At 35.0% G+C, this 27,915-nt stretch overlaps 1 protein-coding gene across 2 annotated transcripts; it reads right to left on the reverse strand.

The window, feature by feature from the left end:
- Positions 1-71: 71 nt before the first annotated feature.
- LOC130807332 (plant intracellular Ras-group-related LRR protein 6) lies at positions 72-27,915 on the reverse strand. 2 transcript variants are annotated; one of them, XM_057672501.1, is made up of 21 exons: positions 27,626-27,915; positions 20,081-20,144; positions 19,559-19,695; positions 19,382-19,468; positions 19,125-19,200; positions 18,214-18,288; positions 18,060-18,129; positions 17,874-17,951; positions 17,739-17,799; positions 17,553-17,631; positions 14,162-14,252; positions 11,940-12,000; positions 11,764-11,831; positions 11,523-11,593; positions 11,193-11,330; positions 7,787-7,891; positions 7,551-7,675; positions 7,328-7,424; positions 6,351-6,425; positions 759-814; positions 72-473 (listed from the first exon to the last, which is right to left on the reverse strand). In XM_057672501.1, exons 1-21 carry the CDS (start codon positions 27,688-27,690, stop codon positions 407-409), a joined length of 1,746 nt encoding a protein of 581 aa, XP_057528484.1. In that variant the 5' UTR covers positions 27,691-27,915; the 3' UTR covers positions 72-406. The 2 variants fall into 2 exon arrangements, with proteins under 2 accessions (XP_057528484.1, XP_057528485.1); XM_057672502.1 differs by lacking the exons at positions 7,328-7,424; positions 7,551-7,675; positions 7,787-7,891 and having other exon boundaries at positions 27,626-27,891.

Genomic DNA, 27,915 nt, shown 5'->3' on the forward strand with positions numbered 1-27,915 from the left:
CCAAAGGCTAAGGCCATTTTGGATTATTAAACAAATAGTAGTAGCTATAATCTACTAGCTTGTAACAGATATATGATTAATTAACGATATGCTTATATTAGAACGAATTAATCTGATTGACTAACCGATTGAATCACTAATTTGTTGGTAAATTAATAAAAAATTAAAATCAAATAAAAAATATAACACCTTTACTTTAAGACCCTGATGATACAATTTGGAAAACTCACACACCAACCTGAGACTTAATAATGATAATGAACAAAGCAGAAAGCCAGAAAGTTGACAAAGAAGAAATCAACGAACGAAAGAAACCATTCAAAAATAGAAATATGTTCATCCGCTAGAAATACTCTGAATATCGTATCATTCTATTTCAAACGAATAAGATCATTAGCAGCGGGTCTCAAATTTTGTCTTTCAAGTACTTAAGAATTGCTTTGGTTCCACGATCCAAAATCGTCCTTCTAATGCTGCAAGAAGGCACAAACAAGCACCTAAGAAAACTATGTAATAAATATAGATTATGAACTCTTCTAATGTAAAAGCCAAAACAATACCGAAACTTAGATTAGCTTTATTTGCAACAATTTTATATTACATTGATTATGACCTCTTCTATTTTAAAGGCTAAAAATTGATTATGACCTCTCAAACCACATATATTGATAAGAGAACAGATAAAGTGTTAGAATTACAATAAAAGTTACTACAAAGAAAATGAACCAAAGAGTGAGCATGGACAATATGCTGCATACCTTCTAAGAGGATTTCCATCAAGTCTGAGGGCTTGTAAGCTGGGTTCAAGTAAACCCTGTTCAGAAAATTCATTATAGAACGTAATGTTTCAAATCCAACTATAGCACTAACACCCTTTGTATAAAGGTTTTTATGGATGACAAGAAATACACATTACAAAAGGAGATAAGTACCATCAGAACAAAGATCATCTATAATAACCTGATTGGGAAAAGAAATGTGATTATAGTGCAAAATCAAGGCTGGATTGGAAAGGTTTTCAAATTTATTCAAGGTGTAAAGAAACCACATTTTAGACTGATTCAAGGGATATCTCGTAATTTCGGCTGATATTTGGCGTTATGGCAACCTCATCAGTCCCGTTACCGCATCACTGTGCCACAATTGTCATCATTACTGCATTGTCACACTATGAGTATGATAGACAACATATATTTATCCACCCTGGATTCTGTTTGCTTAAATCTTTAATTAGTGTGATGGACAACAGATGTTGAACGAAGAAGAATTTGAATGGAAGCTATATATATAATGTCCATTCTCAATGGAGTCAACGATTTATAATTCTTTGGTTTTGGATTATAATAGACTAGTAAAATGGTTCTTAAATCATGTAGACTTCTTATTCATGTGAAGTTGCTGATAATGTTTGCAATTAAGGGTCAACAGGAAACAATCTCTTTGTTATTACATGAGTAAGGTTGCACACATCTAAGGATCAACCTTTCAAACCCCGCTTAGGCTAGAGTCCATTAGTAACACTCGGGTAATGGAATGTTGATGTATATGTATATCATAACAAGAAAAAATTACCTAAAATAATCCAATCATTTATCAATTTCTCAAGAATAATCTCAACTTTTAATTAACCATGAATAATCCGACCATTAGGGTCAATTGCCCAGGAACGTTGTTCCTTTACCAGTTACCTGTTAATATCAATTTCTTTATTAATGATAGCTTGATGTTCTTGTCCTTGATCTTCAAACACAATCTGATTATTAAGATCATTTGGGTTGGCACTCATATTATTCATTTATATCATCATCATCATCATCTTAACATTCTAATTAGTCAAGAATTAATTAGAGGGAAATGGTAAAAGATTAAGTATGCTTGTGAACTGGCCTAATTCTTGTAATTGTCCAAAATCATCATCCACTTTCTCTTCTCCTTCTCCCCCTCTCTCGTTCCTCATCCCACCTTCAGGTATGTTCTTGCTTTTAACCACTTTTCTAAATTCTTTTACTTGTTAATTCCCATCACTTTAAATTCTCAGGTTTTAAATTAATCTTGTTAATTTTATATTTCCTTGATTTTGCCTTAAGTTGTATCGGAATTGGAATTTTCCATATGAATTTTGTGCAAAATGTGTATGTTGTTGGTCCACATTGTTAGTACAAAAGTTACTATCATCAATTTTGAGTTCGAATTTTCCCCAACTTTGTTTTGAATTAAGATTCATTGTACATGCCAAAGATTTGTTTTCAAAACTCATATACTCTTGAAGTATGGATCTACCAATGTTCAGCTTCGATTTTGGTTATGGAGAATTTTCTCCTATAGTTTGATCTACATAGAAGTTAAACTTATAATTTCTGCAATGCTTTACATACCCTTATCTTGATTTGATATTTGGCGGGCAAGAAATAAGTGTCAATAGTTTACTTTCAATATTCCTTTTCTTTTTTCTTTTTTCTTTTTTTAATGAAAATAACATGTAATGGCAGGTAAAAAGTTTTGCAAATGATGTTATAAGAAAACACTCACTAAATTTGGGATTATTAAGGATTAATCAAAATATTGGATTATTGTAGGAAAATGGGTGAAAGATTAGATTGTTTAGGTAAATTTTCCTTGTAATAATTTGGGACCCAATTGACATACTAGGATTCAAGGAGTAGATTTTTTCGTTGAAAAAAGTTCACTAGTTAGGTTTCTTTTATGCAAGGTACATGGCCTTCTTAATACACCTTATCTAGATAAATCCATTACTTAGGATCAGTTTTCCAAAGTAAAAGGGAGATCGATGAAGATTTAATGCATCGATTTTAAGTTATATGACTTAAATGGAGAGCAACCACTAGAAGATTTCTAACTAGATTAAAAGGAAATTCTACCAAGTTGCAGTTTGACCTGCCTTATTGTATGGCCTTGTTGTATGGTGCAGAAAGTTAGTCAATTGGGAAGATATATGAGCATAAGATGCAAGCAGAAGAGAAGAAAATGTTAACGTAGATGTGTGAATACACTAGGATGGAAAAGATTAGAAACCAGGTTTTAATAGAAAAGTTAGGGGTTGCGCTCATTTCGTCAAAGATATGTGAAAGTAGGTTGAGATAATTTGGACAAATGCAAAGAAAGACCACAAACGCAAATTTGAGAAGGGGGAAAACATGACGCTTGATACAAAGAGAAGTCATGGTAGGCGTAAGAAAACGCAGGAGGAGCAAATTAATATTGATGTGAGCGAGCTACACCTCTCTGAGGACTTGACTAGGACACAACTAGTTGAAAATGCCAAATTCTTGTCTTGGATCATTTGTAGTTTTCTTTGCCATGTTAATTATTAGTGCCTGTATGTCTGTTATCTATATTTCTGTGGTTTTTTTTAGTCTTTATGTTTATGCTGGTTTTTTCTTGTCTTGCCTTGTTTATGTCTTATCTCTGTTTTTATTTACACGTCTTTATTGAGCCCAGTGTCACATAGGCGACAACCTCCTTTGATAGGGTTATGGTCCGAGAAAGGATATCCCTCCCTAGACCCATACTAGGTATGATGATGCTGATGATCTAGATAATTTGAAGAGGGCAACTTGGTAAAACAAAGCAAAGATCAAGGAAGATTAGAGAATAAATTATGTTACGAATTGTTATGTAGGAAATAATTCCGTTAGCATATAATGTACTCTCTTGGGGAAAAAGGAATAGGATCGAGTAGTATATAAGCTCAAGGAAAGGAGTTACATGGTTGTTTTTGAGAACTTAAAAAGTGTCCTTACACATTGGGAGTTTAGAGCATAATCGACATGTTTCACGTTTTGTAGCTAGTCCTATATTAAACAAAATTTACCACTTTCCTTTACATACATTCAGCTTTTGCCTCATATTTTCTGCCCATTTACTTAACTATTCACTTTTATCCAGAATTGTAATTCTTGTACTCCCTCTATCCTATGGGGTTTGCCCCAAGCATAATTCTTGTACAAATCGAGGAAAGGGAAAAAAAGAGGTAGAAAAGTACAATTAATGGGAAAGTGGGAGAAATGTGTGGATGAGATGAAAAGATAAGTAAAATGTATAAATGAAAATTAAAGAAAGAGTATGGTCATGGCCAAAAATGGAAGTGGACCAAAATCCATAAGATGGACTAGAAGGGAAAATGGTGCAAACCTGATAGATAAAGGGAGTAACTACCATTGCACAACAGTTCATAACAGTTTCTCCATGTATTTCAAGCAAGAACACGAAAGCCAAGGAATAAATGATGGATCATGATAGATCCACAATCAGTAGCAAGAGTAACTTAGGGAACATCACAACAATGCAACTTGTTTACCTGCAACATAAAGCCCTACAAACGGTGCATATCCTGTTTTATATCCAGTGGTAAATTAAGTTTTAATAAGTCTCGGGTTAATCCTATGTTTTTGGGATTGCGTAGGTGGAATTGTTACCTTGAACGACATTTAGTTTGAAACGAGGAATGGGAAGGGGAACGAGGAACGCGACCTAGATTGATTGGGGAACGATTGGGTACGAGATACATTATGTATAAAATATGTATTTGAAAACAAAATGAAATTAAAATCATTATTTTGCTTGAAGAAATTATTTTCAAGTGCAATTGTTTTAAATTTCTAGGTTTCATCTCGTTTTTTCTACCTTCTTTTTTCTTTAATTTGTAAATGAAGGCCAAAATACCGTTTAGAAAAGGTCTTCTAAACCAGGATGTCACCTTGAGCGATTTGGGTCGCGTTTCGTGGTGATTGGGGACGAACGTTCTCGAATCGCAGAACGTGGCTACGTTCCACGTTTCATGTAACTATGGGTGGAAGTGATAACGCTTAATCCAAATCAGCCTTCCTAAATACCGAATACCGATACAGGTATTACACCATTGAAAATAACACTAAAGACCTTCACTTACATTATTCTTCCCCTACAGTTCTCTCTCAGGATTTGATAGCCTAGAAAAGGATGTTCCAATGGAAGCTCACCTTGAAATTGTTAATTTAGTGTACAACATCATAAATCGCATTTGATAGCTTCAAAAATGTTGCCAAGGAAGCTCCTGCATTGTTCCACTCCTATAGATTGTTTACTGAAGGACGTACAACATCACAAAACACCTCATTTTCATGCCTGACATCTTCTCTCTCTAGATAATTCATTAAATTATGAAAGATGCTTCACGTATAAAGAACACGGTTGATGTGTCTTTTTCACTTATCAATCTCCTTCAAGCTCAATTTATAACAAGAAATGTAATACAATCCCTCAGTCAAAATTATAGGCTGATTATAGAGTTTGTCTCATACGTCATAAACCATGGACTCCCTTCACTTTCACATTTGTTTTCTGGCTTATTTCTGCCACCAGTTTATCTGCGCTCAACCCTCCACAGTACTGGGCTACTGGCAAACTCCAATATTTTATCCACCTTGAAATAACCCTGACCCTACCGAGAAAATCCCAGACCTAAGCCTTCAAAATACATCTAGACCAAAAGAAGGACGATTTATAAAACCTCATATCGAGACAGAAGTCCAGCCCAAAACTGCTGGAAAACATAACATGGAAATAGAAATGCTTGAGCTTCTGTCTCATATAAAGAGTTGTAAAAAGAGTGGTGCACAAAGACGAGTTTTTACATGCAGCAAAGATAAGTAAAGGAGAATAAGTGAAGGCAGCAAAAGGAAAAGTCTAAAGAGTTTGGTGCTCATCCGTTGCAGGAGAAAGTGGGTGGTAAGGTCGTAAAAATGAGGAGGTGGTGTGAGACAAGACGGAAAAACCAAAAAGAAAAAATCGGAACAGGTATTATATATATGGGATCTCACTTCCCAGTATTTTAAATAAGGGGGCTAGCAGGGATATGAGGGGGGTTTCAATTGACGGTACTTGGCTTCTATAAATAGAAATATTATTTTGGATTCAACTAAGTTGCTAAAGCCTAAGAAATTAACAAAGAGCAGGATTAATTTAAAATTTCCCTGCTCTCTTGGTATCACAGATATTTTCCCTTTGTCCATAATTAAAATAAACAAAGTCCCCCCACCACACCATGTATTATAGTCTATGAGAAAATAGGGATTAGTGATCCAAGACAAGATCATAGGCTTGTTATCTGTCAGATAGAAAGAGCTGTTCTATTGGAAGACCTCCCTCGTTGATTAGACATGATAAATCTATATATAAGAGGAGGAAATCATGTAATAGATTCTTTTTATTATGATGGAGATCATGTAATGGATTCTTATTTCTTACTTTGAACTTGAGACGGGCACAAAAGATAATGACATATCATTCCAGATAATTGATCTCTTAGACTTGAAAAAAAAAATGAAAGCATTTAAGATTTTATGACTTACAAGCTCTGGTGGCAGTGTAGTAATGTTGTTATCCGAAAGATCTAGCTCAGTCAACGTAGACATATTTTGGAATCCCTGCGAAGCAATATAAAGGGTTGGTCTGCCTAGTTGAGTAAACTAGAAATGAAAAACATATTACACGAGATAAAAAATACAGGTGCAAGTGTACCACCATTGCCCTATTCTGGAGTTAACAAGCACACTCATTAATGACTATAAGTTAATAGTTAGTATTATTAAAGATTAATATTTCTCTTATAATAATCAAACAAACACATAAACTTCCTCATGGCTGTCACTCTTCACAACACTTTTATCGATCATCCCATCGTATCTAGAGGTGTCTCTCTTTGAATACGCCACCAACACTTCTCCCATTCCCTTTTCATGGGTCTATGTTGGTCTCTATTCCCTGACAAGCTAAAATTGGCATCAAAGCAAATTTTACATAATCTAGAACAAGAAAACATGTAATAACATAAAGGGCTAATTAATTGCTTGAATATCTTATAAATTGAAAATTCCAGAACCACAATAACCAAAATTTTTGAACACACCAGCAAAAAATTTCCTAAAATAAATATTCATTAAGCAACCTGCTTAGCCCATTTGTATCTATAACAATTTTAGATAACTTTTTTATGATATTCACAAAAATAATTAAAGTGGATGGACAGAGATAATATTATGATAGAGACAAAAGGTAGCTATGGGGTGCCTGGTAGTGATTAAAAAAAAAATTGAATCCACTAGGACTATTGACAGAGGGAGATAATCAATATTTCATCGGTCAAGTCAAGAACCTAAAAGATGTATGGAAGACTCACAGCCTAGAATAAGCAATATGGAAAAGTTATAGAATTATCCCAAAACACTTTTAAAGGTTTCCTAAAGCTAAAACTAAGTGGAAATAAAAAATCTCCTGGAATGTCATAACTCATAAGTTCACATATTCTTTCCAACAAACAAATTATTACCTCAGGAATGGAAGTCAGTGAATTCTGACTCAGATCAAGAATCTGCAACTTTCGCAACGTCAAAATATCTGAGGGAACTTCATGCAATTGCACTCGTCTGTTGAGCCCACACCGTTCACAAATCAAAAAGTGCAGATGAGAAGTCAGCTTGACTTTGAGTAGATCTCGAAAAGAGCATGAAGCAAATGGACATTCTGATAAAGGAATTCATATAATAAAGGACCTGAGGTAAAGCTCCTGCAGCTGTGGTAAGCTAGTAAAGGCTGCAGTGTCGGGTAATGACCCTACACAAGCACTAAGATCCAAAATTTGGAGCCTCATGATGGCTTCAAACCCATTTATAGGAATCTGATGAAGTGGAAATTTTACATGAAATGATCATGGGAAGGAAAAAATTAATAAGCTAAGACATTGAAGATTAGAAAAGGCTTGAAAATAAAAGCAAAAGTTTTTTTCCACCTTTTTAAGAGGGTTACTGTCGAATTTCAAGCATGTAAGTTTTGGGAGAGACTTCAAAATTTCACCTGGCCAATTCTTAATCCTGTTCTTAGACAAAATTAAGACCTGCATACGTGGGTTAGTTACAGAAGCAGCAATACACTACTTGCAAAAGACAAGAGCTAGTAAAAGGGAATATCACAAAAGACAAGAGCTTCCATCCACTATGAAAAGGAGGGAAAGAGTAACACCGTAGAAAAAAAATTGAGAATGTCATAGCGATTGAGGTAATGGTTGCGATGTCGCTATGTTAACTTGAAAATAAAATCATTATTTTAGTAATATATATATATATATATATATATATATATATATATATATACGTATTATACATAATATATATATATATATATATATATATATATTGAAAGACCTTTAAAATAAAAAATAATAATGGCTAATATGTTAGAAAAGCAAGTTATAACGGCTATTACTCCATGATATTAAAGTAATGGTAACGTATCGGGAACTAGTGATTTCGTAAGCTCAAAATCCTTTATTATGTCGTGCTCATGTAATTAACTTATCTTGCCAAGAAGGTACTAAATATTAACTGCTTTCTTAGAACCCATTAGAAACTTAGTTTAGTGGCTTACTGGCTTAGACTAGGACAAGTTAAAAAGAGAGAAAAAATTGTGTGAGCAATTTAGATTAATATACTGGCAGAAATCATTGGAGCTCAACCAAAATTTCATGGAGGCGATATCTCATGGCGAAGGAGAACTATCAAGGAGTGGAAAATAAGATCACAAGAGAGTGCAGAATCTCGCATGCATTTGCAGGGGCGATAATGGTCATGAAACCACTTTTGTAGTCTTTTTGTGATTAATAGCAACCTATACTGAAAATGTAGTAACCTCAAAACAGTTTCAGTGTGGCCACGATGCAGCAAAAAATCTAACATTACGAGTACAAGTAATTTTGAAAGTAAGAGGAGTTTGGATTGACTGACATAGATCAAGTTCATCTAGTGTAGATGGAGAAAGTTGATAAAGCATTTTTCTGTTTAAACTAGATAAAACAAAGTTGACATTGAACCAACCACAATAGAAGAGATAGTGCAATGTTGATGAATTCAGTAATGGAGAAAAGAGATATTGAAGTGGTGGAGATCAAATTTGGTTAAGTGGTGTTTCCGGTGATTATGACAGTGGTTAAGGTTGCAAAAGCCAGTTATTGATGAATAACAAGGCATAGTAGGAGACAAAGTTTAGAAAAAGGACATTTGCAACAGGAGGTGGTGTCAACGGACTTGCCTTAAGTTTTGGTGATGGTGATGGAATCACTAGTGGATTTTCTGTTAGTTGATGGTGGTAATTTAGAATCCCGATGAAAGGAGTGAAAGAGCAGGTGGAGGTCTCATTATGGCGTATGGATCTAGTGGTGGAGTTGTGGTTTTCACAAAAAATTATTCTGATGGCTGTAGTCATTGTAATGGAACTGATGGCGGCCTTGGAAAGGATGTTATTGTACTTATATTTATGCATCACTGTGCGTGGGGTCAAGTTTCACGATGAGTGGTTGTTATAGTCCATCTAGGAGACTTTTTAGGTGGAACTTGGTATGGAACCAATGCTAAAGACTACAATTAGGGAGCAAAGCAAAGTAGCTTGATCATCATGTTCAAACAAATGGCATCAGACAAAGTCCAAGTCTAGCAGCATCACCTTATTTTCTATGCACTCAAAGTATTCAACTAAGTGGCTAACATATTCATTGGTCTTCCTATTCCATCTACTAATGAAGTTAGAGCTTACTACCTCCTACCTTGAGAACAAGGTAAAACTTTGGGCAGTCGATAGTTTGATTAACATATAGAGGGGTATTGTAGGTATTTTAACAATAGTTTGTTCAGAGTAGCTTGCAAAAGAAGCTGGTCATGAAGAGGAGAAAGCAAGATGAACATGTGAGACTTCTATAATTAGCGAAGAAAATAGAGAGAGAAGGTTTCTGAATATTGTGAGTGTTGGTAGTGAGTAGTTTAACTAATATTTGGAGAGGAAGGAACTCTTGAAAGTCTGAAAATTATATTACCTATTTTCTAATTTCCTCTTACATCAATGTGAATCATCTTCTTAAGCTTGAATGCCAATGTCAGACTACTCAGTTCATTACACTTACTTCCAATCCATTGTTAAGATGGAAAATTTATGGGTGAGAGTGGCGATAAACCAAGAACTTCCAGGTAACTATGGCGAAGATTTTCTATGAAGGAAAAGTCCAAGTTATAAAGTCCACTTTTCATATGGAATAATGGAATGGTAAAATTCCTACTAAGGTAAGAATTTTAGCGTGTTCACTAGCAATAATTAAGAAAAAATAATAAAGCTTGCCCCCATGATGCAGATACGGACTTAGTATCTTGCCAAAGATGCATACTTTTCGTTGTCAATAGAGATTCTAGCCCACATGTTATCCTGTTTGCTCCATAGAGGAGGTTATTTTCCCAGTAATGTTTATAATTTATTGTAAATGTCACTTTTTGATTTTCAAAGGGGACAAAGTCCCACGGAGATGCAATGCTTTGATGGAAATTCTGTGTGGTGTGTCATGTGGAAACCACGACTGCACATTTATGCAACCTTAAAAGCTGCAGTGAAATCCAATTTAATTGCCAATCAAGCACCAACAAGCCCTCCAAGGGGAAAGTTCCAAAATATTTACAACTCGAGCAATTTATCCATGAAACTATCTGCACTTAGGACTGCATCCAAGGTCGGACAACCATACAAAAAAGTCATTGTTCATTGGAGGTCACTAATTCACTTCCCACTTTGCTCAAGCTTGATGCAAGAGATTCACAAAATAACCCAGAAGGCTTATGAATTATTGACTTGAGTCCCGATTTCTATAGATCATCATGAAATCTGGCTGCTGTTGGAATAAATAAGGCCTTATGATTTATGCAATCTTCTCATGTTAGTTTTGAAGAATTCTATATCTTCTATATCACTCTTTTATACTGTTATTATTGTAAGACTCCTTTACACAAAAAGCTCCCTTTGCATAAAACTTAACCTGACAAGTTCATATTCTGCGTCTCTGCTATTGACGAACAGTCTTCTCCAAGACTCAAACTGAAAGGCTAATCTCCCTCCGACTCTAAATGTTTGGCTTATTATCTTGTTGGCAACATTAGCCGATACCCACTACTTTTTCGCCATTCTCTTCTAATGCTCTCTTAGTTTACCCGAAAAAGTAAGTTAGGCACACCACCAAAACATTTCCTTCTCCTTGATAAAGCAATTAAAATGAAATGGGCCAAAGGTTTGACAGATGGTAGTGGGAGTATATAGAGATATTGAATGGTATTATTTCAGCCTTTATTTAACATATAACATAGAGTCAAGTTATATATAGAGCTAACCTCAAGTGAAGAACAGGCTGACAGTGCAACAGGAAGCTCTTCAATTGAATTTCTTGAGAGATCAACTTTTGTTATTTCATTTGACGAACAAACTTCTGAAGGCACTGAAGTCAAGTTCATACCTCCAAGTGAAAGTTCCTTAAATCAGATTAAGATGATAAACATCAGAAGAAATCTATCAATACAATAACGATAACAACAACAACAACAATGCAAGAGCCATAATCCAAAATTTTGGGGGAGAAATCTATCAATAGCTCAGCTATATAAAATTCTGCCTCTTAATATTACTTGAGCCCCAACAGTCAATAAGAAACATGAATCAGATACCTTTGAAGTCATAGACAATCGAGCTGCCATAGCCACCATCTCATCCTTAGTTGGAGTCAAAACTTCAGCCTCTACATTAATACCATTGTCAAATTAAATACAAAAAAAATGTACTTCATTGAAAAAAATTTATTGTGGATGCAAAAGGAGAATGCAGAACCAAGTTACCTAGGACTTTCACATAAATTTAAACAAAAAAAAAAAAAAAAAAAAAAAAAAAAAAAAAAAAGAGAAGGTATACCTTGTGCAGAAGGGAGTCTGCTTCGAAGATATTTTAATAAAGCAGCTGTAGGTCCAGATACCAATGTGCTGTCCAAAGAGAAGGTCTTTCTTACATTCTTCTTTCAGACCACATACTTAGGAACACTGAATGAATGCTAGAAAAATAACCGGAACATAAAAATCAAAACATCGAACCTTCTAATGGTGCGCATAGGATTTCCAGTAAGTACAAGCTTTCTTAAACTTGTCATTAACCCTGCAAAGCATTAAATAAGGCCAATTATTTATCGTTGGTCTTTAGAGCAAGTTGGGAATTATCCCTTGTACTGTATATAGTGGGACAAAACAAGTATTGAAGCTTAATGTCCAAGTGCTATAGCATTAAGGAAGCACGAATATAACGTATGAAGCAAACCAGCTCAAAACGAGTTCGAGCACAAGCTTGCTCATTCGAGCACTTATGTGCTCGTTCGAGAAGTTTGGTATTACGAGACAAAAAGTTTCTGGAGCTTCTGCAAATTTGTAAGAAACAAAGCTGTAGAAGAATCCTCTGATCACCTACTTCTACACTGCCCTTCAGAGTGTTTTCTTTGGCATTTTGATTATTTATATAGAATTTTTTGGGTCTACTAATCAAAAGATGTTTTTGTAACTTAGAAGGGAACACTAAGTTTAAAGACAAACTCATTGTGACATCTTGAAACTGTAGAAGCTAATTCATTGACAATTTGGTGGTGTACCTAATAATCAGAGGAATTCAAGGAGACATCTTTCCACTTCCATCATTCAAATCATATTTTTTAGAAATATTGTACACATAATCAACAAAAAGTTTATTTGCAGGAATACAGTGTGTAAGTTTCACGCAATTCTGCAAATTAGAACACTCGCCTGATCTTTCGGATGAAAGGGTAGACTATTTATATATAACAGATCAGCCGGACCCGTTATCGAAATTGGATAGTATGGACACTTTGAGTCTATCCACTAACTCCCAAAAGACCAATTCCTTATTATTATTATCCCAAAAGCTCTACAACTATTACAAGGGTGACTCTATATATAGCCTAAGCCCCAAGAGACTACTAAAAAATGTAATAACTAATCTAATTAATATGAAATGTCGATAATGCCCTTGGACCATTTGACCCAATTCTTCTCATTTTACTCAATTTCAAATTATTTCTACTCAATTTCCTCTCAGCCCACTCACTCTAACCCATCATTACAAAACATTCAATCTTAAAGATACACTCACGTACTTGATCGGGTTTATAAGTGCTCCAGTTGTAGATGGCTCGAGTGTGGATGTCAACATTTAAACCCGAGTTACATTTTACTCACCTTGAGGACAAGGTGGACCTTTAGGCGGCCGTATTGTCATACATGGCATATTCCTAGGGTCATATATAATGTAAAAGAATAAAAGTTAGTTAGATTTGTATTTTAGGTTGTTATGTTAGTTAGTCTTTTAATAGCCTTTATTCTTGTTTGTATTTTCCCCTCCCGTCTCTTATAAATAGAGGGGAGTATGGGATGTTTTAGGAGAGGAAATAACTAGAGAGAGAAGTGGAAACACTTAGGAGTGTTTGGGAGACTCGAACATCCCATAGTATCGTTCTTGTATTAATTAATAAAGTCAGTTTTTGTTACTATCTCGGGCTGATCTGTTACATTATACTAGGGCCTCATATCTTGTTTCTTAGCCAGCAGTGTAGTTTCTGAACGTCATTTTCTTATCAATGATTGAAAGCCCTTCATCTTATGCACACACAAGTAGTAGCATACTATTTCAGCTTTTTACTTATATACACATACTCCTACTTCAAAACTTTTTTTTTCAGCAATGAAATACATTTCTTGTCTTCCACATTGTTCAGATAGGCATTCAGGAAGGGCAACGATGCACAAGACAGAAAAGGAGAAATAATGTGAAAGGGGAAGAAGGGGTCTGTTCTTTACCGTTTGGATAACAATTGAATAGGGCTGGGCCAAGAAAGATTAACATTAGAAGGTAAATATTTTTTTGCTTTTTCACGACTAAATCTTCCATCATTGGGATTTAGAAGCCCCGTGAATCTTTTGTGTGATTTGCACATCAGCCTCGTAGTTGCGTGCCCAGTTTTGGTTATTACTTTATTTTTCAAGTCCTCAAGCGCTCAGGAAATCTTAAGCTCATGCAGGTAAGGATCAGTAGCATGTTGATGGTAATGCTTTATCATTCAATTTGAGTTAAAAATAAATCACATGAGCACATTCAATTACACTAGATGGTTCTTTCATTTTCTGAAACAATTAATAATTCTTTTAGAAATTAATACTCGTCATACCCAATGGGCCACACAAACTATTAATCACGCCACAACGTTTAAAAAATACCAAAATCAAAGAGCTATACAGAAGTCAAGAAGTCGCACCAATTTCAGCAGGCAAGCCTGACAAAGAATTGTTTGAAAGATCAAGAACTGACAGCCGCAACTTGCAAGCATCCACTGGGTATTCTCTTAACTGCAGATAATATGCATACATGCAAGAGCTTCAGAACTTACTCAACATTGATCTTCAAAAAGGATCTAGAGATCCTCTGCATCCAAACAAAAATTGCTTGAAATCTTGTCAAGACTTAAAACACATGTCCACCCGTGAAATATGAGTTTATAAACAATGAAAATCAAAGAAGAGATGCATAGCGGTTCACAACATTAACTCCTAAATGAAAGAATAAACATAACGAAGCTCGACCAATAAACGAGAAACAGGGGCTACAAACAAACAAAAACAGAAAACAGAACGCAAAACAATCATCTCAGGACAAGGTAGGCAATATATGACATCGTGAAAACGTGAATTCTTAGACGTTCATGCGTTGAAGAGACCTTTTCCTATTGTGTGCATGACATTAGAGAGAGATGAAAACATCCCATTTCAAAACTAAGAAAGAAACTAGAACAATAGTTTTGACTGGTCTATTCAGGTACACTCAAAATCTTAATCTTGTACAAGTCTTAAAATAGGGAGGGGTGACAAGGGTAGATCTGGGTCGATCATCAAGCTCTTAGAATCCTCTTAGGATGTTTAACTTATCCACTAGACATAATGCTTATGTTTCCTTCATATTATAGTTGAATGACAGGAAACTCATATTCTTTTTCCTTTAGACATGAACCTCTGAAAGAGATTTTAAGTATATACGAGAGCTTCTTTCATTTTAGAGAGCTTTTGCACCCCTCGTCAATTGCAGATAAGAAGAATTGGAATCCAAATACTTCTTTGAGTTCTCCCACGCATCATTCTGTTATATTGTATTTGAATTTCTCGCCTCACTTTCCATCAGCCAACCGGGTTTGGAAAACAAAGGTTCCTTTAAAATTAGGTTGTTTTCTAGGTATGTGACCTTAGGCAAGTTCAACACTTTGCAAAACCTACAAAAAAGATGCCCACGATCACCTCTCAACCAACAACAGGTCAACGATGCATAATGTATTATAATAGCATTGAAGATTACAAGTTTCCTTTAAAATTAGGTTGTTTTCTAGGTTTGTGGCCTTAGGAAAGTTCAACACTTTGCAAAACCTACAAAAAAGATGCCCGCGATCACCTCTCAACCAACAACGGTGGTTTTGAAGCTAAGGGTCACCTAAAATTTCTTTGGAATAGTTGTTTCTTTGCCATTCTTTGGACATTTTGAAAGGAAAAAAAGATAAGAGTTTTTAAAAGATAAAGCTCTAATGTTAATTGTTGTTTGGGAGAAGGCAAAGTTCTTAGCTATGTTTTGGGCTAAGTCCAATGACTTATTTTAGATTTTCCACTAGATGATCTATGTAGGAAAAAATGGAGAATCTTGATATAATTTTCTTGTTTTTTCAGGCATGCCTCATCCCTAACATTGTATATTTCTCTTTATTTAAAAATAATACAAAAAATATTAATAAATCTTTCCTTGTCAAAAAAGAAAAATACAAAAATAAACTCCATAGCCTTTGAATAATAAAGATGTCTAAAATCACAACTACACCAGGTAACACATGGGAAACTAGTATCTCATCTCCCAAGCTATTGCGAGTCCATGAAAAGGTTCAATAGGAAACGTAATATTATGATGAATTTTTGCCCAAAATGATGCCCCATTATATCAAAATCCCAAAGCACTTTTGGAGAAAATACCTTACAATACCATCCAAACTCATTACTTGTCGCAAAAAGAATTCTCACTTGGTTTATGGGTAAAATCATTGCAATATGCATTGGGAAATTGGTTTATGTGCGGTTATGCCCATAAACTGCTCAAAACCTCAGTTGTTATACTATAACCACTCACAAGCATACAAAGTACTAAGTGTTGCCAAAAAAGTTGTCAAAAGCGCCATTAGCAATTTAGCACCATCGCCATTCGCGTGCATGCATTTTGATTCTAAAGTTGTGTTTTTGTGTCCAACTCCAACACCATTACTTATCTATAAATTATAACTTTCTTATAAATGGCAATGTTGCTAATGGCAGCACTTATAATTTTGCACGCTTGTGTGCGATGTTGGATCCTCTAGTTAACTTGATATAAACTAAGTTTATTTAATACTCGAAATTTGATGGGATTTTTTGTTATAGGTTAAAATTAGTGAACCTCGGCGAATTTAACTTACTAGAGAAATTACAAGAGAAACAATTAAATTTCTTTAGTAAGGGAAAACACCCATTCACATCGGTTTTAAAAAAAAAATGCATACAAACACTTAGCGATTTTACCTTAATAGAGAAATTACTGGAAAAAAAAACAACTAAATTTGCTTGGTAAGGAAAAAATGGTAATGCTCTCAACATGTCAGTAAGTTGCGATGTTTAAAAAATATGAACTATATAATGCTTTTCCGTGGACGGTTATGGAGAAATAAAATTAGGGGCGGTACTTAAAGAACTTTTGGTTATTAGGGCATTATTTTGAGAAAAAATTCTATTATTGAGCCAATTTGTAATAAGATTTTAAAAAAGAAAAAAAACAACCTACAACAATTTGATTCTTTGGTGGGAATTGATTTTACTATTTTACAAAAGATTTGGGGTGGTAAACACTATTTATGCCAGATTCCAACAAAATGCTCATAAATCAGGTGTTGAATGTCATGTCCTTTTGTTGTTTTCCCACCAGGGTTTCTTTTACATCACCTTCACTCATTATTTCTATTCCTCAAGATCTTACTCCATTAAATGCATCTTTCTCTTCTCCCTTTTCAAAATTCTTGGGAATTAAGTAGGGTTCAACAAGACACCGCCAAAAACTTCATCATCATCAACAAATGGAATGGTTACAGTAACATCTTACAACCTTTTGCCTTATACTTTTAAGGTATTATAGGCGTTACACCTGGGAAGCATACAACCTTTTGCCTTATACTTTTGAGTGTTGCAGAAGATAGTAGCAATTCGCTATCTTTTTTTATAACCTTCCAATATGGAAAAGTTTGAACAGACAAGGTTAAAAATAGGAGAGGGAAAATTTCTACTCCTTTTTTTATGTAAAAATTTCTACTCTTTACTTGATGGAGTTTGACATTTTCCCAAGTTGAATAAAACTAGGAGCCATGATGTTGAAGATGAGAGAAAACTAGAACAGAGAAAAGAAGAAAGAAATCAAGTATAAGGATGGGGGAGTAATATTTGGAGATTAGAAGAACAGACTAGGGAAGATGGAGAGGGGAAAAAGGCAGAATGAAGGAGAACTATGAATCATGGAGACAGCCAGTGCTGGGTACCATCATAAAAGGTAGTTTTCCACAAAATAATCACAAAAAACTGAAAAAACAGTGGACTCACCTGGTTTGAATGAAGATCTAATATGCTTAGCAGAGATAGCTCTCCCATCTCTGCCGGTAGTGACGACAGCATATTGCTCCTAATATGTCAAAACAAATAGGTCAGAAGAATGACTAACAAAACACGATAATTAACCGCTGAGAAGAATCCTAACACAAAAAGCGGTCAAAGAGCAGAAAAATTTACCCGATATAAAATTCTACAAGGGAAGTGCAATCCTTAATAGACGATGGAATTGATGAGATTCCTGCACCAGATTAAGCATAAATAACAGTGAAATAAATACTGAATCAAACAATCACATTTTAAGAGGAAACTCACTGTTTTGATGCAGGTCGAGGCGAATAACACGTGAAAGCCTCCCGATGCTCGCTGGTATACCATTCAATAGATTTTTTGCTGAACCAAGGGCATCACAGTTTAAGAGAAACAACTAACACAATCGATTTAGAAAAGTGTGCAATTAATGAGTAAAATAAAACCTAGGAGAGGAACAAAGATATTTACAGGCATTTAGTTCGGTGAGCATGCTCCACGAACAAATCATAGGGTCTGATAGTTCTGTGAGCTTGTTTCCCTGGTTGAAAATTGTGGCATTGTCAAGAATATAGAAGCTTATAGCAGTAGAACTTCGAGTACTTTATGAAATAGTTTATAGTACCTCCACATTCACTTTCAATAATTTTGTACAGCACACTAGACCTTCTGGCAAGCTTGCAATACTGTTATTTGAAGCCTGGAAGAGGATAACAGTAACGCAGTATGAAGACACAAAAATTCACCAGCAGGACCAAAGAAAGAAGCAATAAACATGTATTTGCCTCTTGTACAGTTCCACGTTATAGATAGTAACGAATTCTACAGTTCATTGTAACAAAGACGGGTAAAGATTCATGGGGCTCTCAAACTCAGTGAAGTTTCTGTACATTATCCTCCCTATGTAATCTCAGGACTAAAACAACAGCAAAATTTGAATAATAGTGAAATGCAAATATCATGTGATAAATGAAATGAAAAGAGCCCATTAGATTTGTATCAAAGAGAAAAAGGGTAATTTTTAAGAAAGTGGTAATAAATGAAGAGAGAGAATGAATTGTGTGGATGAAATTAAAAGAGAGTTAAAATGTATGGATGAGATTAAAAGAAAGTGGTGGGCCATTGTCCAAAAATAGAAATGATGCAAATTAAGTGGAAGGGACCAAAATGGAAAATGCCGCAAATTCAATGAGATGGAGGGAGTATCTGTGAATTTAAAGATTGGTTTGACCGCACAAGCATGCATCAGCAGAAGATCAGATAGTGTGCAGGCTTTCGAGATATGTGCAAGTTTTGAACTTTAAACTATTGTATACCTACTATACATGAAAGGAATAAAGGATTAAGCGAAGTAAAATCAGATGGTTAATGTTCTAGATAATATTGGGATAGCAAGCACAAGTATTTTCACTGGAAACTCGAAAACAGTGAGCAATCTGATAGTAAGTATTTTTAATCAGCCGTTAGCAAATAACTAATCAATCAGAACATATAATGAGATAGAGAAGAACTAAAGGTTTTGCAGCTAAGCACTACCTTTAGCTCTGCTAATTCGGTACAATGTCCAAGAGAGCTGGGGATTTCCAGGAGTTTGTTATTTGAACAATCAATCCTGACACAAAAACATAGTAACAGAAGAACATTTTCATAAAAACTTGAGTATTCATTTACAAGTGAGAAAAAAACACGGCAGCAAAGTTAAACCCAAAAGAAGAGTATCAAAGTCAAAATTTATGAATAACAATGATCTTTCCGGTTGTCACTCCTTTCACTATGAAAAATAGATAACTTACTTAACAAGAGAAGTAGCTGATCCAATCTCTTCCGGTATGTTAGCTAGTGCATTGAATGACACATCAAGTGATTTAAGTGAGGGAAGCCTGTTGATTTCCATAATGAGGATGAAGGAAATAGGAGAAGATTAGCTCACCAACAGCATAATAGCAACCAAAAAAGTCAAAACAACTTACTCCCCAATCGCCGCAGGAAGCTCGGTCAGTTTATTGTGGCTAACATTTAACACAGTCAACAGAGGCAAATTTTTCAGGTCTTCTCTCAACACTTCAATATTATTATGGGCCAAGATCAGCTTTTGTAGGTCAACTATCTGTACACTCCAGGGGAAATGATGAAACAAAAACAAACAAAAATCACTTTAGGCTTAACAATAATAACCGTAACACCAAAGTGCAAAAATGCAGTAACGGTCACGATTGCAGTAACAGAGACGGTGATGCGGTAACAGGTATGGTGCGGTTGTTGTACCGCCAAATATCGGACTACACCATCAAATATCGCTTGGTACGGCCTAAAATGTGGTTCTTAAACACCTTTAAGAATCGGCTAATACCCATTCAATAAATTTAAAATCTTAACGATACGGTCAAGACGATACATAATGCCATTGTTTTGGCAAGATTTAGAAGTCATATCTCATATAAACAATTGGAAAATATCAATAGGAAGGACGGAAATGATTAGGGCTTACACACCTCCCACCAATTGTCCCCTTCTCCAGCACCATCAAAATTTTGATAGACCTCAGTTGGAACTTCCCTGTAAATAAATCACAAAATATATAAAAAAAAAATTGTACAACATAGTGTGGAAAGCAATAATGTCCAACATCTAACAAGAAAACACCACAAGAAAGAAAATGCGATTAGTCAGTTATCTTGCAAATGGGAGGCTCTTTCGGAAATTATTAAGTTACTAGAATGCTGGTAGTAAACAATATCGTTCTTGACTTTTTAGGGGTCCTAGTTAAACCAGCATATAAAGGAACCCTTTTATACAAATTGAAAAACATGCAATTTACATTTGATCATAAGAACATGTACTAAGTCACGGGTTACATCAACAACATTTGAAAAAAAATTAATTACAATCAAATATTTCCCCCCATTTTTTAGGTCCCTTTTCTTCATAGGCTCTTGTCAGTCGTACTTTTGACCACCCATTACAAGAAGCCCTGCTAGTTGATATAATTATCTAAGTGGAAAGTTGGCAAGAGACAAATAAATTCAAACAGTTTATCTAGGTGGAGAACAAGACACAATAAAATAGTGCAAAAATACGGTAACAGTAGTGATGATGAACAATGTGATGCGGTAATGAGGATGATGTGATTGTCATACAACCAAATACCGGCCCAAACCATGAAATATCGCTTGAAATGGCCTGAAATGCAGCTTTTTACACCTTTACGATAGGTAAGACCGGTTGGGTAAAATTTCAAAATCTTTATGATACGACAAATACAATACGATGCGGCCTTGTTTTTGCAGTATGCGGAGTAATTCCATCTAGAGTAGTTGAAATATATTTGAAAGATGAAAATAAAACATAACATGGTAGGCTTGGATATTAATAAATCTTTGTTTTAAAAATTGTGAGGCGTAGCAAAGCGCACAATGGTAGTGCAGCTTGAGCTCAAGAAGCAAAGTTAAACCTCAAGCTTTTGGTAGGTAAAGCACACATTTTCGCTCAAAAACTTATACAACAATTTTAAAAAAGATTTGATGCAAAAAAAAATATGAGAATTTTACTACTAATCGTTTATTTAGAAGCAAAGTTAAAGCACGAGCTTCCAGTAGGTAAAGCCAATGGTTTCTTTGAGAATTTTACTATTAATGATTTATTTAGAAGCGATTAAAAATTTTATTATATCACATTTCATTAAAAAACAATGAAAAAAAGAAGACAAACCATAAAAGAATGGAAAATTGATAGAAACAATAAAGAGAAAACAATGAAAAGGAATTAGAAATTAAGTTGAAGAAAAGGAAAATTAGAAAAAGAAACAAGAAGCCAGAAGTTCAAAGAAGCCAAAGGAAAAAAGATAAAAGAATGAATCTAAAAGAAGACAAAAGAAGATATCTACAAGAAAAAAGATGGACGAGAAAACGACAAAACAAAAAGGGAAACCATCTAGGACTCCAAACAAATCCTTATTTTTATTTAATCTGTCTTTCTCTCTTCAAAAATAAGAGAAAATCTTTTTTCCTTTTCTTTATCTATCTTCATATAATAGATAACACTATTCTACGACATATTATTAAAGAAAAGTATTTTCAAAAAAAATTTAATGCAAAAGAGAAAAAAGTGCAGAAAAGCATGCGCCTTAGATATCTCTATGATCCTAAACCAAGAGATATTTGTCAAGCCTATCTAGGAGGTGCACTTAGGTGGTTTTCATAAGAGAGATAAAAATACAAGAAAAATTCTATGTATCTTTTAAAAAATGTTTGTCTCTTGATATTCAGATGATATTCACCCTATGGCCTTCCATTCTATCCTTAAAAATTTGTCAAGGCAACTAATCCCTCTATCCTTTTTTCTCCATTCAACAAGTCACTCACCACAAAATGGTGGTACAAGGATGGTACCACAAAGGTTCATATATAAAATCCTCCCTTTTTCACTTCAATCTCACTCTCTCACGATCCTTCAGGGAGGAGTTTACTCAAGAGTCAATAGCCTAAAACTCAACCAAAAAATGGTCAATGTACCCATATACGAGGATGACAAGACCACGAAAAAACATCATTTGAATATAACAGAAAAAGAAAGAAAAGTAGTGGTCCGCCAAAATAAACACCTTTTGTCTCTCTTGGGAAGTAATCAGAGAATGAGAGATATTTCTTTTAGTTTATCTTGAGGATCATCCAGTTGCTTTAATTTTTCACTTATTAGATTATTATGAATTTTAACCAAAGGAAAAAAGGGGAACAAAATCATCCTTTTTCATATTTGAATCCCAAATAAAAGGTGGTACAGTAGCGATCTTTATCTTTAATATGCTACATCATATCACCATCAAATAATGTGCTATATAATATCTAATACTCCGAATTATTCTAAAATGTAGCTTGTTCTAACATTTTCACACTTACTAAAAACCAATTAAATTATTTAAGTAGCTTTGGAATTGTGAAGGGCCTTGATGTTGAATTGACGTTACTAAGTATCTTACAATATTGCAATAATACCACTATGAGGTTAAAAGGAGTCTGGTATTGCAGACCCATATTTTTGAAGCAAATGCAATTAGCTAAATGACTAAGTATGAGGTTAAAAGGAGTAATGAGTAAGTGCATTCTAAAGGAGTGGCAAATGAGAAAATATTCTTTAAAATAGCAAACAGCAGACCCTCGGTGATTCAAAATATGATCCACAAAAAGGAGTACCTGTGGAACTAGTCCAACTAATAATCTAGGGGAATACCCCTCGCATGAATGCTTTGTCCAATCACTTATCTTTCTTTTGTTTTGTGCATAAAGCTTATAACTCCTAAACCACAAATGCATTCAATTTTATACTAATAAAATATAGAATCCAAGGATGCCACCATGAGCGTTATAAGGTGCAACCATGTCTACTGCAACATTGGCGCGTACAAAACCACTTTCATGGTCAATGCGGAAGGTTTCATGATTATCACACCCTATATCACGGTCACGTCTCCCTTATAAACCTTTAAAATGCGTCTCAGTGCACTGATACAACCAATTTGGAAAGCACACATTAATCATTGCTCAACTTTGTTCATTTACAAATTAAATGTGAGCTTGTATCTCCAAAAAAAGCACTGAAAAATCAATGCCCTCTAATCACTATATTATTGATAATCCACAATAAGTGCATGTCCTTTGTGTGTCGTTTTGTCTTGCTCCACATAACCACAATAATTAATAATACCACAATGAAGCCAAATTCCACAGAGTATCTCACATTATGTGAATAAATAAGCACTTAAATAGCTCGCAAGTAAGCACTATTATGCCAACACAAGACACTGCTTCCCACAAAATTATAATTATTGTTAACAAAGAGGGTCAACCAAGTACATGTTCAACATAAAAACCAACCACCAAGGTAATTTCTATAGCGTTAATACATTTTTTTACAAGAAGAAAATGTAAATAGAACTGAGCATACACTAAGGAGCACACAAAACACACACATGAACACAAAGATGATTGATGAGATATCTTGAGTACCTCCCCCTCAAACAAAATTGTATTTCATTAACTAATCAACATTACGTTAGTGAAACAAACCCTCAGAAGCCTTGAGAGCAACCTCTCAAGCACAAGATCTCCCCTTTAATGGAGATCACGCTTTATCTAATACAAAGCTTTCTAAGTTTCTCAAACTCTTTTTCCCTTGTATAGGCCCCTAAATCAAAGGAATAAACCTTTGGACAAATAGACTCCCAAAAATTGACCAAAACAAAAAAAGTCGCATTTGCCTGGAGGGTACTCGAACGAGCACTATATGTGCTCAAATGAGCACCAACCCATCAGCATTTACAACCTCCTATTGTGTACCTCGTTCAAGGCACCTTCCTTCCCCCATCATGTGTAGTTCAAGGCCTACCCAATGTGCACAATCTTGCCTTGTTTAAAGCACTCTGTATGCACCTTCTTGATCACCTCATGAAGTGATCCAAACCTCAACCTCTCATACTTCCTTGAATAACCAACCTCATCTTCCAATGTGCAAGCCACAGAGTGGGCAATGCGTGATCAAAATCATCTCCCGAGTTAGAAGAATTGTCACTTGCACTAACAATCTACCCCTCAAGTCCAAATCTCCCACCATCATCAAATGTCACCTTCTTAGGTGACCCACAAACAATCTCATCAACCTTGTGGCCTAGGCAACCACCACTAACTTATAGCATATACAAGTTGCTCTCACTCCTTTTTCCTTTTCTAAGTACCATGCTCCCTTTAATGACTTTTAAGGTCCCACCACTAACCTTGAAAGAACATCCCTTAACTTCCAATCTACCCTGAGATGAGGTTCCTCTCAACTTAGGAAGATATCTCACCTCACTAAATCTTCTCTTGACACTATCATGTGTCACCACAACAACCTCACCAATACTTTCGACCTTCACCCTCTCATAATTTGGCAAAGTGACAAAGTCTCCATCACAAACACCAAGCATAGTTTTTTTTTTTGCCACAACAAATGTGGAATGAGCAACCGATGTCAATCACTTATTCTTTCCCATGAGACATTCCTCCATTAACGAGAGTGCACCATAATCTTCCTCCTCAACAGAACCTAGAGCGGCCTCTCCGCTAGACTCAATGTCTTTCCTACCATCCTTCAAGCTACTCATCCTCTTAAGGTCTTTCTTCATCTCTTTGCACATCCTATGAATGTGCTCCTTCTTCTTAAGCAATACTCCATGTTATTGTATTCATTTTTCTCTTATGACTTCCCTCTCACTTGGTAACCCTTCTCTTTGGTTCTCCCTCTACTAGAACCCTCACCAAACAAGCCTTATCCACTACTCTTCTTCTCCTCCCCCTCACATCTCACCATAAACCTATCATTCTCACTCAGCGCCACTAATGCTTGATCAAGAGTAATAAAATTCCTCCTATGAGCAATATTTGAACTATATTTCTATAACTTTTAGGAAGAGAAGCTAAAAAAAGTAAACCTTGCTCCTCATCCGACAACTTCTTATCTGCATTCCACAATTGACACACAAATTCGTTGAATGTGTTAATGTGATCTTGCATAGTTGTATCCTCTGGCTTCATTAGTCAATACAACTCTCGCCTCAAACAAGTCTTGAAACTTCTCCAACAACACACTGAGATCCGTCTCCTTCAAGTAGTTATACTTGATTTTATGAGGAATGGGAAGCCTAATAGTGCTTACCGCCTTCTTCTTTATGGATACCCACTTCTCAACCTCCAATGATGAGGACTTTGTTTTCTCAAGAGCATCATCAATACCTTATTGAACCAACAAGTCTTCAACAGAACTTTTCCACACCGAAAGTTCATATTTCCATCAAGCAAAGGAATATGGAACCTTGTTCCCCCACTCATGTTCTTTTTCACCAAAATCCATTCTTTCACTCACTAAATACCCAAGAAACTCACCAAGTTCTGATACCAATTGAAATGAAAGGCTAAGGACTCTGTTTACTAAAGAACAAGATGAAAAACACAAAGAAAATGGAACATACACTAAGGAGTACACAAAACTTACACACAAGAACACAAAGATGATTAATGAGGTATCTTAGATACCTCCCGCTCAAAAAAGATGGCATTTCATTAACTAATCAACATTGCATTAATGAAACAAACCCTCACAAGCGTTGAAAACAGCCTCTCAAGCACAATGATCTCACATTTAATAGATATCACACACTCTATGTAATACAAAGCTCTTCAAGTTTCCCAAATCTATTTTCTCTTGTATTTGCCTCTACACAGAGTTCCAAACATTGATTTAATCCCTTATATAGACCCCTAAATCAGAGAAATAAACCCTAGGACAAATAGACAACTTGCCCGCCAAGTATCAACCAAAATAGAAAAGTCGCATTTGTCGTAAACCACTCGAACGAGCACTAGCCCATCAGCATGTTACACGCCTCGTCAAGGCACCTTCCTTTCCCATCATGCCTCATTCAAGGCATACCCAATATGCACTTTCTTGGCTTGTACAAGGCACCTCTTGCCTTGTGCAAGGAACCTTTTGCCTTGTTCACACATATTTCTCTATAATTCTGGCTATACACCTTTAACATCCATGGTTAACTATGTTGATCCAAACGTGAGTACGTGGCATGACAGCGTGTGAAATGGCGTTGGTCAATGTGGCTTGGAAAGATATATAGGGGAGAGGGAGAAAAAGAGAAGTTCTCTAAAAAGTTGAGGCCAAAAAACTTCAAAGGGGCATTGATCTTTTTTTTTTAAATGAACCAAGCAAAGATAATGAACCCCCTCTCTTGAATTATATTCTATTTCCCTTTATGGATTAAATTTAATGTGCACCAAATAACCCTAAGGAGAAAGAAAATGAATAACAGTTACTCTTAGACTAATGTACTTAAATCATTTAAAAAAAATTCAAAGGTGGAGCACACCTTTTGGCTAACATATCAATTAAATGGACCACGTCTCTTTATATGGTTCTCTACATGTTGCATTTCTCTCGTTAAATGACAAATTCTCACAGAAATGTCACTTGATGCTCTAATATCCATGTCACTTTCTAAAATTTTCATTAACTTGCTGATCCAAACAAGTTTTCAGCGACAACACTCCTTAACAATACTTTTTTCCCCTTTTCTTTATTTGGACTAGTTAACTTGGCAGTCCTACCAGGCTAACACTAAACACTCTTGAAAGGTCGAGTAAAGTATTGATCATTGATCTTTGCTTCAATCCCACCAAGCAGTCATTGGAATCTACGATCTGTCTTACTCTCTAATGCCAATTCAATGGAGGCAAAGGACACATTTCAACTGTTATTAAAATATCAATTTTAATCTACAATCCTACGATTTTACAACAGACCTTCAAGTATTATTGACAACGATATATCATTAGGCATTAACAACCTTTAACATTGCTGATTACTCCTATCACTCAAACCCCAAATAATGGCAAAACTTGGAAATAATGACGAGATCACAATTCAACATAGAAGTTTTATTTCCTCTTTATTTCCGTTTCATCTGACCCCATATTGTTAGGATCAAGGCTTTGACATTCTTGTTCCTTTTCCATTCAATCTTTAATTAACCACAAGAAATCATGTTCAAATATTTCACTAGCATTTGTCACCAAAAAATGAATTCAGGAACCAATTACTATAATTTGTAACCAAAGATATATTAAGGAACTAATTATACTCCACTGCCTCATTTAATATAATCACACAATCTGCCTAATCATCTACAGTAATAAGGCATCTACAAAAACACATCAATAGAAACCAACTTTAACAATATTTACAGCAATTCAAAGACAAAATCGACCCATGAAGATTTCTCAACAAAGAATAAATGAGATTTACAAAAAAAAATCATAAAACTACATTCCATAAAATTCCCATTATCAACTAAGAGAATAATACATTATAAGCTCAATCAAAACAAAAAAATTTACCTTATTTAAGCTTTCACTAATAAAATCGAAAAGAAACGAAAATTGATTAAGAGAAAGAATTGTTAATAAAAATTAGAAAAAAAAAAAGAGAGAGAGAAATACCTCAATGAACGATTAGATAAATTGAGAGACCCAGATGTCATAGCAGCTTTAAGCACACGATCCATGGTTTTTCTCCCAAATGGGTGGATTATTCAGATCATAATACTTGTTTTTATTAGGGAGTTTGGGGTCTAAACATGTTATTATAATAAGTATTTAGACTCAGATATTAAAAATCTAAAACCAAAGTAAAAGCAGATTGCAGGTAAGAATAAGAAGTAAGAACAGAATAATCAGAGAGGGGATAGAGAGAGTGTCGTGCCAACCAAACAGGTAGTCGTACATCAGAG

The sequence above is a fragment of the Amaranthus tricolor genome, chromosome 3 (genome assembly GCF_026212465.1).
Source record: "Amaranthus tricolor cultivar Red isolate AtriRed21 chromosome 3, ASM2621246v1, whole genome shotgun sequence".
Classification (NCBI taxonomy): Eukaryota; Viridiplantae; Streptophyta; class Magnoliopsida; order Caryophyllales; family Amaranthaceae; genus Amaranthus; species Amaranthus tricolor.

Excerpts from the sequence above, each read along its gene's own strand:
- LOC130807332 (XM_057672501.1), bottom strand. The coding sequence starts at position 27,690 with ATGGATCGTGTGCTTAAAGCTGCTATGACATCTGGGTCTCTCAATTTA. Across the intron at positions 17,952-18,059 it reads GCTCACCGAACTAAATGCCT|CAAAAAATCTATTGAATGGT; the intron begins GTAAATATCTTT and ends CCCTTGGTTCAG. Across the intron at positions 11,832-11,939 it reads CCTATGCGCACCATTAGAAG|CACATTGGTATCTGGACCTA; the intron begins GTTCGATGTTTT and ends CTCTTTGGACAG.